The 14,231-nt window shown below is 47.5% G+C and overlaps 1 protein-coding gene across 3 annotated transcripts; it reads right to left on the minus strand.

Moving 5' to 3' along the window:
• Nucleotides 1-273: 273 nt before the first annotated feature.
• Nucleotides 274-6,428, minus strand: C6H10orf143 (chromosome 6 C10orf143 homolog). 3 transcript variants are annotated; one of them, XR_014956205.1, is made up of 5 exons: nucleotides 6,345-6,428; nucleotides 3,175-3,315; nucleotides 2,907-2,972; nucleotides 1,932-2,200; nucleotides 274-1,827 (listed from the first exon to the last, which is right to left on the minus strand). XR_014956205.1 is itself a non-coding variant. In XM_085583016.1 (5 exons), the coding sequence occupies exons 2-5, from the start codon at nucleotides 3,794-3,796 to the stop codon at nucleotides 2,171-2,173; spliced, it is 279 nt and encodes a 92-aa protein (XP_085439142.1). In that variant the 5' UTR covers nucleotides 3,797-4,075; nucleotides 6,345-6,428; the 3' UTR covers nucleotides 274-2,170. The 3 variants fall into 3 exon arrangements, 2 of the variants coding, with proteins under 2 accessions (XP_085439142.1, XP_077640874.2); XM_085583016.1 differs by adding an exon at nucleotides 3,755-4,075 and having other exon boundaries at nucleotides 274-2,200; XM_077784748.2 differs by having other exon boundaries at nucleotides 274-2,200.
• Between the last annotated feature and the right edge of the window lie 7,803 nt (nucleotides 6,429-14,231).

The raw sequence follows: 14,231 nt of genomic DNA on the forward strand, positions 1-14,231 counted from the left end.
TATATTAACTGTATTCATTTCAACACATAAGTTTTGCCTTCTCAGATCCAGGTTGCCTTTAAACCCCACTTATCCCAATATTTTGATTTCCCTCTTTTTTTATCAGTCAAGATGCCAAGTGGACCTGTAATTACCATCAAATTAATAGTGAGCACCTAAACCCACTATGAAGATTTTACATGACACAAATAATGTATTTCTTCTCCTCATCAGAGGTTTTATTTACCTTTATTCCTCAAACCATTCATGGAATAACACAACCAGACAACTCCATGCTGCAGCCAAAGTGGTGTTTAATGTTTCTGCTTTTGTAAGGAACAATTTACAAAGTACAAAGTTAAAAATATGAATTAGATCCTTTAAACCTGAATTAAAAACAGGCCAGGGGCCTTTCTCTCTATATACAAGTAAATAAAGCATCACTCTGGTTATTCTGTGTACAAACCACTGCAGTAGGAAATAGAAAGTTTATATATTTTTTTGTCATCAAGAAAACAAAATTTCAGAGTTCTACAAGGCATACAAAAATAACTCTGTGGTTACACTGCAGATTTGACACAAATCTGCTTTAAAGGAATATTCAGTGCCCTAGCCTGTGCCAGCTTTATGATCCTGGAAAATCCCCAAATAAATTACAAACACATCTATTTAAAAAAATAGCACTATTAAAGGCCTTCAGTGGAGCAGACAATTAAACTCCAATTTGTTTCCAGCCAGACTGATTTAGAAGAAATCACTCCTTGCCCTGCTGGAAAACACGGAGCAAGGCAGCAGATCCGAGAGGAAAAGCTCACCTTGGAATTGCTCCAGGAGCTTCTGCCTTCCAGTGTGGGGAAAAAATCAGGATAACGAGGGGTGTGAGAGGAGCTAAAGGTGGTTTTATTCAGCTGGAGAGGCCAGGGAGCTGCTGTTGTTTATTTTAAGTTATTTAAAAGAGTTGGTTTTTTTTTAGCTGCTGCGGGTTGTCTAGCAGCTTAGGTAGAGACACATACATACTTTGATTTGTTTGTTTGTTTGTTTTTTGTCTTTTTTTTTTCCCTTGCTTAGGGCTGATGTTATTTTTTTATATGGTATATTATGTGTTAAATGTTTACAGTCTTTTAAATGTTTATTATTTATATGAAATGGTGCTTTTTTACTTTAAACTAATTTGTGAGTGCCAACATTACTAAGAACATGGAGGTAAGGAAGAAGAAAGAGGGAGGACAGGATAGGCTTAAATTTTTTTATCTTAAATTTTTTGACTTTTATGTATAAAACAAATTCTGAGCTACCTAAACATGAAATCAGCCATTTCTTGTCCTTTTTAGACAAGTTCTGAGTTACCTAAACATGAAATCTGCCTTTCCTTGTCCTTTATGAATAAATTCTGACTAAACATGAAATCACCATTTTCTTGTCCTTTTAAAACAATTTCTGAGCTACCTAAACATGAAATCTGCCTTTTCTTGTCCTTTATGAACAAATTCTGAGCTACCTAAACACGAAATCTGCCTTTTCTTGTCCTTTTTAGACAAATTCTGAGCTAAACAGGGAATCACCATTTTCTTGTCCTTTTAAAACAAATTCTAAGCTACCTAAACATGAAATCTGCATTTTCTTGTCCTTTATGAGCAACTTCTGAGCTAAACATGGAATCACCATTTTCTTGTCCTTTTAAAACAATTTCTGACCTACCTAAACAGGAAATCTGCCTTTTCTTACCCTTTATGAACAACAAATTCTGAGCTACCTAAACTCAAAATTTTTTTTGTCCTTTATGAACAAATTCTGAGCTAAACATGAAATCTGCCTTTTCTTGTCTCTTTTGGACAAATTCTCAGCTACCTAAACATGAAATCAGCCTCTCCATGTTCTTTTAAAACAAATTCTCATTTACCTAAACATGAAATCAGTCTCTCCATGTTCTTTTAAAACAAATTCTCAGCTACCTAAACATGAAATCAGCCTCTCCATGTTCTTTTAAAACAAATTCTCATTTACCTAAACATGAAATCAGCCTCTCCTTGTCCTTTTTGGACCAGTTCTGAGGCACCCGAGGAGCAGAAGCATTTTGGGCAGGTGTAGGGTGGCAGCAGTGGTGCCCGGATGGCAGCAGGGCAGGGCAGGACCAGCTGCACCCTGTGATCCCAGCAGGAATCAGAGCTGCTCCTCTGGCCCCTCTCCTCCTCTAGAAGCCCAGGATGTGACTGAAGTGGCCCTGGAATGAGAAAATCTCAGGTCACTGCAAAGGAGCTTGGCAAAAAAAAACTTTTCCTCGCCCTTCATTTTCAAATTTTATTTGAAATCGCTGAGCACCACCACAAATATTCACTTTTTTTTTTTTTCCTCCAGGGATGAGTGGAAATAAATTAACACAATCAATGTCTGCTCAGTCACAGCTCCTGATGGAAACTTTGATGGAAAATTTGCCTTTGATTCCATAAATCGGAGATTTTGCTATGGACATCTAGCATTTCCTCACACCTCCCCTCATATTGGCTCTGCAAGGAACAATATTTTCAATATTTTATCTCTTCATTAGAAAGGAAATAGCCAATTACAGGAAAACATAGGAGGCACAATGAGATTCCTGAATATTTTGTTATGATCCAGTAAATCAAGGACAAGTAAAATGAAGTAGAGGAAGTGTTATGTTATTGTTTTTTTTTCAGTTATTTCCCAAATTCTGCTTTTTAGAGAGAATTTGAAAGAATTGTTGAGAATCTCCAGATTTTCCAACTGCTGCTGGAAATATGAATTTGTGCTCAGCTGGAATGCTGAATCCATCTCCTTTATTTTTAATTTCCACACTTTATTCCTGAGCAATGCAATTGTGGAGGTTGTTAACTTCATGTTCTATGGATCTAATACTGGGGAACAACTCCCAGTCCTTTTTGTCCCAAAAAGCAGATTCTCACACTTACAGATTCTCCAGCAACACATCTTGGGCAGGGCTGGGAAATGCCTTTGCTCCCATGATTGTCCAAAATCTGAGGAACAAAACCAGACACAAATTCATCAAAAATTTTAAAAAAAGAGGGCAATTATTTACAGCTTTATTATCAAAATAATAAATATAAATAATTATAATATATAATATAACAATGTTATAATATATTAAAAATATATAATAAAATAATAAAGAATTTGAGAAGTGATTTTGCAGCAAAGCCATGGACAGTGGGGACTCACCACGGAATTCTGCTTTGTCCTTGCAGCCCAGGGAACAGAGTCAGGGGGGAGTTTCTGCCTGGAATCCACGTCCATGGCACAGCCCACGAGCTGGGCACCAGCCTCCTGGGGAATGGTGTCCAGCAGCTGGCACACCCGCTTCTGCAAGACCCAAAAGCAACATTCACCTGTGTGTGCCAGGCACAGACCCAAATCCTCGGGATTTTCCTGCCTGTGCCTCCCAAGGATGCCACATCCATGAAACCAGGTTAAAAATCCATTAACACCAGGTTAATCAGGGATGCCACATCCATTAACACCAGGTTAATCGTGGGTTATGAGGCCAGAACCCCAAGGTTTGGGTTTCCCTGTGCCCCTCACACTGGCAGAGCAGGAATTCTGTACCCCACACCCCCTTCTGTGCCCATGAAATCCCCTGGGAAAAGCCATCCCTGAGCCTCCACCCCTGTGGGAACCCAGAGCTTCCCTCTGGCTGCCCTGGGACCCTGGAGGGGTCAGGAACCCCCCGGACAGAGCCCCCAGAGACACTGCCTGTGATCTCTGGCCATGGAAAAGTTTTCAATCTCACAGGATGAATTACCAGCTCTGAGTGTTTGATATCAGTAATAATTAAGTGTGGCATGGGTGCAAAAGTAAAATTTTAGGATTCTAGATGAGGGGTCCAAAGGGGACAAGCTGGAGGAAATTGGGTGTGCCTTGTCCTTTTTCTCCTTCTTCATGCCCTCCATGTCTCACTGTGGTGTTGGCATTTTTCTGTTGGTTCAGGCTGGGGACACACTGTCCAACGTAGGTGACAGATATTGGCACGTTCTTGTAAATGCAGCCCAGGGAGTTTCTGGTATTTAATGTTTGTCACATCCCACTGAGGGCAGAGCCCCACACGCTGCCCTGCAGGACAGAGCTGGGCAGGGCAGCAGAACATGTGAGAGATCAACAGAATAAACAACCTGGAAACCAGCACAGACCAATTCTGGCTTCTGCTTTGGCAGTGGGGCTGACAGACAGAGACTTTTACAATCTCAGAATCATCAATACCTCAGATTCTGATATACCCCCAGGATGGGGCTGAGCCAGGGAGCACAGCAGGGGAATTGTGTGGAAGGAGTGATTAAATCCAGGAAACAAGGAAAAGCCTTGGATTTGTGATCCCAGGGATGGGAACATCCTTGGACAGGGGTTTTGTGCCTTCCCTGAATGCTGGCAGCTTTTCCCAGCTTTTCCTGGAGCTGTGCCCAGGAGCCAGGGGAGTTTGGATGTGCTGGGAACCCAAGGGCTGAGCTGAGCCCCCCCAGTGCTCACTGACCCTTCCCAGGACCAGGCATTCCCAAAAATGCTGCTCTGAGCAGCAGGGACATGGGAGGTAAAGCTGCAAATCCATGGAAAACACCAACTGGAAACCTTCAGAACATCCCTGGCCTGACAGTGCCCATGGAAAGAGAGGGTGACCCAGATCCCAGAACTCCTTGGAATTGCAGCAGCAAATTAACACAAGCATGGGAATTACAAAACTGACACTGAGTTAGGGCCTGAATTCCAGCCACTCACACACTTGGGATGTTCCATCTCAAATAAACTTCATTTAAATAATCCCAATATTGCATCTCTTTCTCCAGCATGTGACTTCCCAGGAAGAAGGTGTGCTGGCACAGAACTAACAGACTGCTGAAGCACAGAAATGGAATTTAAAGTTGGAATAAGTTAGGGAAAACCAAAAATTGATCAATGCACCAGGAAGATCAGAGGGAAACAGCTGAGGTGGGATCACCAGGAAGGGAAGCAGGATATCAGGAAGGGAAGGGAATCCAAAAGTGAAATATGTACTGTAGTAAGAAAGGGAATAATGGAATAAAAGTCTGGAGAGGTCCTCTAAATCCTTGAGATTGCCTCCCACTGGGAAAATATCCCCTGCCTCTGCAGAACTCCTTTACTGCAGGGAAAGGCAAAGTGCAGCAGCAAACTGGGAATATGTGTGAGATGAGGGGGAAAATGGAAAAATGACTCAAAGCCCCACACCAGAAGGAATTTGGCCGAGTAAAAATAAACTCCAGGCCTTGAGAATCTGCTATTCCTCTAAGTCCAAATGCCTTAAAACCCAACCTTCCAACCCAAACCAGGCTGGGATTCTGATTCCTCTCTGTCATCTTGGAGCAGAAATAGATGGAATTAGTGTGGCTGCCTGGTAAAGAGGGTTTCAGCCAAAAAGAAAGAAAAAAACTTTAAAAAAAAGGAATAAAAAGAGGAAAATAAAAAAATACCAGGAAGAAAGAAAAGGGAAAAGAAAAATAAAATATTGGAAAAAGAAAAAAAAAAGGGAAGGAAAGAAAGGAGGGGAAAAGGAAAAAAAAAAGGAAAGGAAAGAAAGGGAAAATAAGTGAAAAGGAAAAAGAAAAAAGGAAAGAAAAAAGGGAAAAAGAAAAAAAGGAAAGAACAAATGGAAACAGTAATTAAAAAGGAATAAAGGAAAATGAAGAAAGGAGAAAAGCGAAAAATTCAAAAGGAAAAAAGGAAAAAGTAAATTTAAAAAAAGGGGAGGGGGAAGAAAACGGGGGAGAGAAAACGCGAAGAAAGGACGCAAAAACGGGAAAAAAGAAGGAAAACCCCGACGCCTGCTGAGCTCCGTCCCGAGCCGGCACCACCCGCGACAGCCGCGGCACGGCCCGGGCGGCGCGGGACCGGACCGGACCGGACCGGGAACGGGAGAGGGAGAGGGAGAGGGAACGGGAGCGGGAACGGGACCGGGAACGGGAGCGGGAATGAGAGCGGGAGCGGGAACGGGAGAGGGAGCGGGAACGGGAGCGGGAGCGGGAGCGGGAACGGGAACGGGAGCGGGAACGGGAATGGGAGCGGGAATGGGAGCGGGAGCGGGAACGGGAGCGGGAACGGGAGCGGGAACGGGAGCGGGAACGGGAGCGGGACCGGGAACGGGAGCGGGCCGAGCCTCTGCCCCGTGGTGGGTCCCGGTCCCGGTCCCATCCCAATTCCTCATTCCCATCCCCATTCCCGATTCCCATCCCCGTTCCCGTTCCCGGTCCAGTTCCCGGTCCCATCCCCGTTCCCGTTCCCGGCCCCGGTCCCGGTCCCGTCCCCATTCCCCATTGCCGATTCCCATCCCCATTCCCGATTCCCGATTCCCGTCCCCGTTCCCGGTCCCGGTCCCGGTCCCGACTCACGCATTCCGGCTCCCCGGCTGCCCCCGGCCCGAGCGCCGCACGCCGGCCCCGCACCGGCCCCGCGGCCATGGCGGCACCGGCACCGCCCCTGGAACCGGCACCGCCCCGGGATCCTCCCCCCGGTACCGGCACCGCCCCCGGAACCGGCACCGCCCCGGGATCCGCCCCGGCACCGGCACCGCCCCGGGATCCGCCCCGGCACCGCCCCCGGAACCGGCACCGCCCCGGGATCCGCCCCGGCACCGCCCCCGGAACCGGCACCGCCCCGGGATCCGCCCCGGCACCGCCCCCGGAACCGGCACCGCCCCTGGCACCGCCCCCGGCACCGTCCCCCGGGACCGGCACCGCCTCGGGATCCGCCCCGGGACCCGCCCCCGGTACCGAACCTTGGATCCTGCCCCCGGTACCGACACCGCCCCGGCACTGCCCCCGGTACCGCCCCCGAAACCGGCACCGACCCTTGAACCGGCACCGCCCCGGCACCGCACCCGGATCCTCCCCCCGGTACCGGCACCGCCCCTGGAACCGCCCCTGGAACCGGCACCACCCCGGCACCGCCCCGGGAACCGTTCCTCGAACCGGGATCCACCCCGGGATCCGCCCCGCGATCCATCCCGAGATCCACCCCGGGATCCGGCCCGGCACCGCCCCGGCACCGGGACCGCCCCTGGATCCACCCCCGGAACGTCCCCACGGTACCGAGACCGCCCCGGGATCCGCCCCTGGAACCGGGACCGCCCCGGGATCCGCCCTGGACCCTCCCCTGGATCCACCCCCGACACCCCGATCCGCCCCTGGAGCCCCCCCCGGTTCCGTCGGGGACGCGGTGCCGGTTCGGCTCCGCGTCCATCGCGCAGCGCTGAGCCCGGCCCGTGGAATGGCCCCACTGGGAAGGGACCCCAAACCCCCCCAGTGCCACCCCAAACCCCCCCAGTGCCACCCCAAATCCACCCAGTGCCACCCCAAATCCACCCAGTGCCACCCCAAACCCCCCAGTGCCACCCCAAATCCCCCCAGTGCCACCCCAAATCCCACCCAGTGCCACCCCAAATCCACCCAGTGTCACCCCAAATCCCAGCCAGTGTCACCCCAAATCCACCCAGTGCCACCCCAAATCCCACCCAGTGCCCCCCTGCCATGGCAGGGACACCTCCCACTGTCCCAGCTGCTCCAGCCCCAGGGTCCAGCCTGGCCTTGGGCACTGCCAGGGATCCAGGGGCAGCCACAGCTGCTCTGGCACCTCTGCCAGGGCTGCCCACCCTGCCAGGCAGGAATTCCCAGTTCCCAAAATCCCATCTAAACCTACCCACTGTCAGTTTAAATCCATTCCCCGTGTTCTGTTCCTCCATCTCTCAGCTCCCGCAGGCACTGAGAGGTCACACTCGGCTCAGCCCGGATCCTTCTCCAGGCTGAGCAATCCCCATTCTCCAGCCCGGACAATCCCCATTCTCCAGCCCGGACAATCCCCATTCTCCAGCCCAAACAATTCCCATTCTCCAGCCCGGACAATCCCCATTCTCCAGCCCGAACAATCCCCATTCTCCAGACCGAACAATCCCCATTCTCCAGACCGAACAATCCCCATTCTCCAGACCGAACAATCCCCATTCTCCAGCCCGGACAATCCCCATTCTCCAGCCCGGACAATCCCCATTCTCCAGACCGAACAATCCCGATTCTCCAGCCCCGACAATCCCCATTCTCCAAACCGAACAATCCCCATTCTCCAGCCGGGACAATCCTGATTCCCCCAGCCTGGACAATCCCGATTCTCCAGCCCGGACAATCCCCATTCTCCAGCCTGATCAATCCCCATTCTCCAGCCCTCCGCCCAGGGGAGGAGCTGCTTCCATCCCTCCCTGGTCAGACCCTGCTGTCCTTGCACTGCACCCGGCAGTTCTGCAGGAGGACACAGATCATTCCCTGGCATCCCTTCCTTCCGGAGCCACTCTTCACTCGGGATCCAGCTGGACTTCCAGGAGATGCTCTGTGGCATTCCCTGGGCCCGAGGGCGTCTCACAGAAGATAATCCACAAATTCTTCTGGTTTTCCTTTTTTCATTTAGCGCTTGCCACGCCTGATTGCAGAATATCCAAAATCCAGGTAAATCCAGTTTGCAGAACTCCCCGAGTCCCCGCAGAGCTGGATCCAAACCCAAACCCAGCCCCAACAAATCCGATTTGTTTCATTATTTCCAAGCCACCTCCCAGAGCTGCTTACGTGTCCTGCCAGTACGGCTCTGGGGATGTTTTCCAGTTCCTGGTGAGAACAATGGGATGCACCAAAACCCCTGGCATTCTGTGCCACCTCCATCTCAGCGTGCCAGCGTGGGCATCCCGTCCTGCAGGTGCCAGCTGTGGACACACCTCCAAATCTCCACCTTGTCCTCTCCAGGCCAGCCCTGACCAAGAAACCCCTCCAGGATGGGAACACGGATGTGCTGTTGCTGGCAGAGGGAGCTTGTTCCCCTCTGTGCCATCAGCTGGACTTTCCTGATTTTTATCTGACTTATTTTGCTCTGGATCTGCAGAGAAATTCCTTTGCACCATCCCAAAACCCCGTTTTTAGCTTTGGTCTTGGAGCCTGAGAAAGTGAGGGCTCACAAATCTCATTCCCCTCTCAGTTTTCCCCGTTTTCTCCATCCTTTCTCTGCTGTTAACTCCCTCATTTCAGAGGATTCCAGGTGATTTAAAAGGAGAATTTCTCAGAATTACCTGGGTTGGAGGAACCTCTGGAGATGCTCCTGAAGCAGGATTGTGTCCTGAGGGGAAACTCCTCTTCCAAGGATGGAGATCCCTGCCCCAGAGTTTGGCCACCCTACAGAATTAAATCTGTTTTCCTGGGTTCTGTTTACCCAAATAAATGGATTCAGGAGTCTCAAACTCCTCACAGCTTCCCCTCGTGCTGAGTGCTGGGAGACAGCCTCAGGATTTAAAACATTAATTGCAATTCCAAACCTGTTAGTTCTCTTTTTTTGGTCCAAAGCTGAATGAGATACTTAGAACTTCAACCGGGCCCTTCATTTTGCCATTTTCCCAGAGGAAAAATACCAGTATTTCCATGTTTTCCCAGTAAAACTGCCCATTATTTTGTTCCATTCTGTGTGTACATCTCTGTGACATTTAACCAGGAAACCTGGTGACCTGCCAGAGCCTTTTCCCGGTGATTTCCAGTAAATGTTTTAAAATTTAATTTCATTTCCTCATTTTGTTTTTAAATTTAGAACACAAATTTAGAATTTATTTTAGAATCCAAATTCTATTTTAATATCAGAATAATAATATTAGAATAAAAGAGGATGTAGCCACATAAGGAAAAAAATTGCTAGGTGTATTCTGAAGTTACTATTTTTTATTTAACACTGCAATAAATACTATTTCTGGATCAAAACAGAGTGTGGCTTTATCCTGAATACTTGGCAAGTTCCAGCTACTTCCAGCTGGAATTCCAGTCTCTCTCCTGTTATGTCTTTTTGTCTGTAATATTAACAGCATTAAGCACCAGGAACTTTTCTGCCATGCAAGAAATTGTGGGATCAGGGCCTGGCTAGAGCGGGAATTAGGTTAAAACATCAAACATTAGGGAATTCCCAGCTGGAATGTGTCAGGTTAGCCCTGTGTCCATAGGGAAGGTGCTTTCACTCCTCCAGTTGGGCACTAAATGTGGGAATTCTCTGCTGAGAATTCCAGACTTTCTGTGCTGCCAGGCACTGACCCCCAGGAGAACTCTGCACTGACCTGGGGCCGTGGAGCAGCTTCCAAAATGGAATGGCAGAACTGGGACTGTGGGGGTGGAGTTTGGGTAGAAGTGTGTGATATCACTGGGTGGAAAACATAGAGTTTAAGGTTTTAGAATATAGCAATATATATAAAGCAAGATGGAAGTTTTAGGCCAGTGGTTGGTCCTTTTTCATCTTCACCTTCTTCTCCATGGGTTTGGGTGGTTTTGTGTAATTGGATAAAGACAAAAAGTGCACATTGCAGATCACAGGTAGTTGGTTATTAAGTTAAAAGTAAAAATAATTGAGGTGCCATTTCTTAATTGGACAGTTTCTCCTTAAATGGCCTTGTAGAGAGAGATGGGCTCCATTTTTAGTTTGTTGAAGCGCTGCAGAACTCAGGGTTTGTGAGACTGTGACAGAGACAAGAACTAATAAACATCTGAGTCCCAACAAGAAATTCCCTCTCACACATTTAATCCCAACCTTGGAGAAAAGAAACAAAGAGTCATTAGAAAGGCAACACACGATTCTGTGGGAAACCTGCTGGAAAGCTGCAGTGGGATTTGGGATCAGCTGGGAGCACCCAGCCTCTTCCCTTGGGGGTTTTTCACCCCAGTTTGGGCTCCACATCCTCCTCCTTGGGCCTGCAGGTGAGCAGGGCATCACCTGGTGATGGAACCCAGGCTTGGTTTGGGGTTCCATGTGCTGGAAAAATCCCTCCTCCAACCCTGCTCCCAAAGAAAACTCAGCAGTCTCTGTTGTTTGGTCCCAAGGCAGTTTATTTCAAGTTATCTCAAAGATTTTCTCCTGGGCTGCTGTGGTTTGCTCAGAGCTCAGGCAGAGGCACACACACACCCTGACATCCTCTCTGACCCCGACTGCTTCTTCTCTCCCTCCCAGGACTGCTGCTCTCTTTTATATGGTACATTATGTGTTACATGGTTACAGTTTTCCCCAGTGCCTATTACCTATATTAAACGGTGCTTTTCTATCTTTTAGATGGTACATTACGTGTTACATGTTTACAGTTTTTCCCAATGCCCATTACCTATATTAAATGGTGCTTTTCTATATTTATATGGTACATTACGTGTTACATGTTTACAGTTTTCCCCAATGCCTATTACCTATGTTAAACGGTGCCTTTCTACTCTAAACCAACCTGTGAGTGCCAACATCACCAAGAACATGGAGGTGAGGAAGGAGAAAGAGGCAGGACAGGGCAGGCCCAAATCCCAAATCCATCTGAAACCCTCTGACCCCCATGTACAAAACCAAAACCCCCTGTACAGCACTCAAAAATTCTTCCCTCCACTTTGTGACTACTTCTACTCTAATATCTAAACTTTTGTGTCTTCTTGTTCTTCCTGCAAGGTTGGTAAATCATTCCATGGCTCAAACCCAAAATCACAGCTGTTTCCAGCTGTGCCAGGGTCTCAAATGCTTCTGACCTGGACCCGGAACATCCTAAAATGTCTGAGGGACATTCTGAGTTCCAACAACCTGGCACTTGCCAGGTTAATTTGCCCCTGCCTGCTCCATCCCGAGTCCTTGAGGCTTCCCTTGGCTCCTGCCAAGGCTCCATATGGGATCCCAGAAATACAGCCTGAGGGGAGGCAGATTTAGCTCCTCTCCGTCTCCCCGGGCCCATCCATTTGGAGCAATCCTCGCCTTCCCTTCCCCAGGAAGCTGGAAAAGGTCTCGGGAAGCTCTCTCAAGGCTCAGGGTTTGATTTATGGGGCAGAGCTGGAGCTGACATCGGCCACAGAGGGAAGAGATTTATTTCCAGGGGTTCCATCTGCCTCATTCCCAGAGCAGAACCGTGGCATGGAGCCTCAGCCTCCATCCCATAATGTCTGGACCTAGACCCTCCTGCTGCAGAAAGACACAAAAATTCATCCAAAGCGCTCTGATCTCTGTGCTGTTACAAAGAAAGACACAAAAATTCATCCAAAGCACTCTGATCTCTGTGCTGTTACAAAGAAAGACACAAAAATTCATCCAAAGCGCTCTGATCTCTGTGCTGTCACAAATTTGGTCATGAAGCAGCCTGGAATTTCACTGGATAAATTTCATCGTTTGACACATTAATCAACAATGTTTTACCTGAATTCTCAGAAAAGCAAATGAATGCAAAATAAACTATCTCAATTTATTGTCTTTTCCTATAGGCTAAAATAGAAAACAAATAAGAAGATATAAAACTACGCATTATCCCTGAATACATTCTAGTTGATATAAATTGTGTGAGTGGAGAAAAGAAAGTCTAATTCTATTTATTTTCTCTGACATTTTAACCTGACAGAAACGCAGTGGAATAGTCAGAAGTTCACAGCCAAAATTCACCTCTGTTCGCTGGGAGCTCACCAGGAATGGGACTGGGAGAGGGAAAAATGATCCCAAAACCACAAGTGAATGTGGCAGCAGCAGCAGGAATTTGCTGGAATTGTCCATGGACAATTGAGGGAATGTCCACAGCAAAATCCTGTTTGGGAGAACTCCAAGGGAAAAAGGATTTCCCATTGGAAAACAGGTTTTTTGTTTGTGGAATTCCCTGGTCCAGCCTCGCTCATGGCCTTGAGTGGTGCCCCAGCCACGTGTTTTCCCTGCTGTTCCACCTGGGATTTTATTTGATATGAGCTGGAATCCAAAATTGGGCAATCCTATTGGTAGCACAAGAATTCAGGATTTAAACAAAATTATTTCCTTCAAAACAAATATTTTATGGGGGGGAAAACAAACCCCCACGTTTTTTCCTTCTTTTGTGTGAGAGGAACAATAATTTGTAAAAGCTCTGAAAATCAGCAAAATGGGATAAAATCCCAAACGTGCTTTTCCTAAAGGCTGGAATTTCTGCCTATTCCAGTGGGTTTCAGGTTAAAATGTCAGAGAAATTAAATAGAATTAGACTTTTTTTCTCCACTCACACAATTTATATCAACTAGAATGTATTTAGGGATAATGTGTAGTTTTATATCTTTTTATTTGTTTTCAATTTTAGCCTGTAAGAAAAGAGAATAAATGGAGATATTAATAGTTTATTTTGCATTTATTTTGCTTTTTGAGAAGTCGGGTAAAACATTGGTAATTAATGTGTCAAATGATGAAATTTGTCCAGTGAAATTCCAGGCTGCTTCATGACCAAATTTGTGACGGCACAGAGATCAGAGTGCTTTGGATGAATTTCTTGTGAGAACCCCGGGCTTGCTCTGGGGTCCTGTGTGCTGGAAAAGTCTCTCCTCCAGCCCTGCTCCCAAAGAAAGGCTCAGCAGTCTCTGTTGTTGGGTCTCAAGGCAGTTTATTGCAAGTTATCTCAAAGATTTTCTCCTCGGGCTGCTGTGGTTTGCTCCCAGCTCAGGCAGAGGCACACACACACCCTGACATCCTCTCTGGTGTCTTCTTCTTCTCTCTCTTTGTTTAGAGCTGCTGCTGTCTTTTATATGATATATTACGTATTATATGTTTATAGTTTCCCCCCCAATGCCTATTACCTATATTAAATGGTGTTTTTCTACTCCAAACCAATTTGTGAGTGCCAACATCACCAAGAACATGGAGGTGAGGAAGAAGAAGGAGGAAGAACAGGATCAGCCCACTTTCCTCCATCTTAGAACTTCTGACCCCCATGTACAAAGTAAAATCCCCCCTGTACAGGTGCTAAAACCCCCCTGTACAATACGAAAAGTTTCCCCTCTGTTTTGTAACTACTTTTACTGTCCCATCTAACCCTTTGTGACTGCTTGTTCCACCTCCAAAGTTGGTAACTCATTCCATGGCTCAAACTCAAAATCACAGCTGTTTGCAGCTGCCTGCCAGGGTCTCAAATGCTCCTGACCAAGGCCTGGAACCTCCAAAAATGTCTGAGGGACATTTTGAGTTCCAACAATTTTTGTGTCTTTCTTTGTAACAGCACAGACAGAGCGCTTTGGATGAATTTTTGTGTCTTTCTTTGTAACAGCACAGAGATCAGAGTGCTTTGGATGCATTTTTCTCTTTGTGCATTGGGAGGATTATTGGACAGGCCAAAATAAAGATTCGCTGTTCCCTTCCCATGGCTGGGGCAGTGCTGGTTCTGGGTTTGAGCTCCAGGGGCGAGAACCTCATCTCACCCCGACAACAGCCCCGGGTGCCCTGCCACCGAATCTGACAGGGACACAGGGACAGGG

Source organism: Lonchura striata, chromosome 6 (assembly GCF_050655825.1).
Source record: "Lonchura striata isolate lonStrDom1 chromosome 6, ASM5065582v1, whole genome shotgun sequence".
In the NCBI taxonomy this organism is placed as follows: Eukaryota; Metazoa; Chordata; class Aves; order Passeriformes; family Estrildidae; genus Lonchura; species Lonchura striata.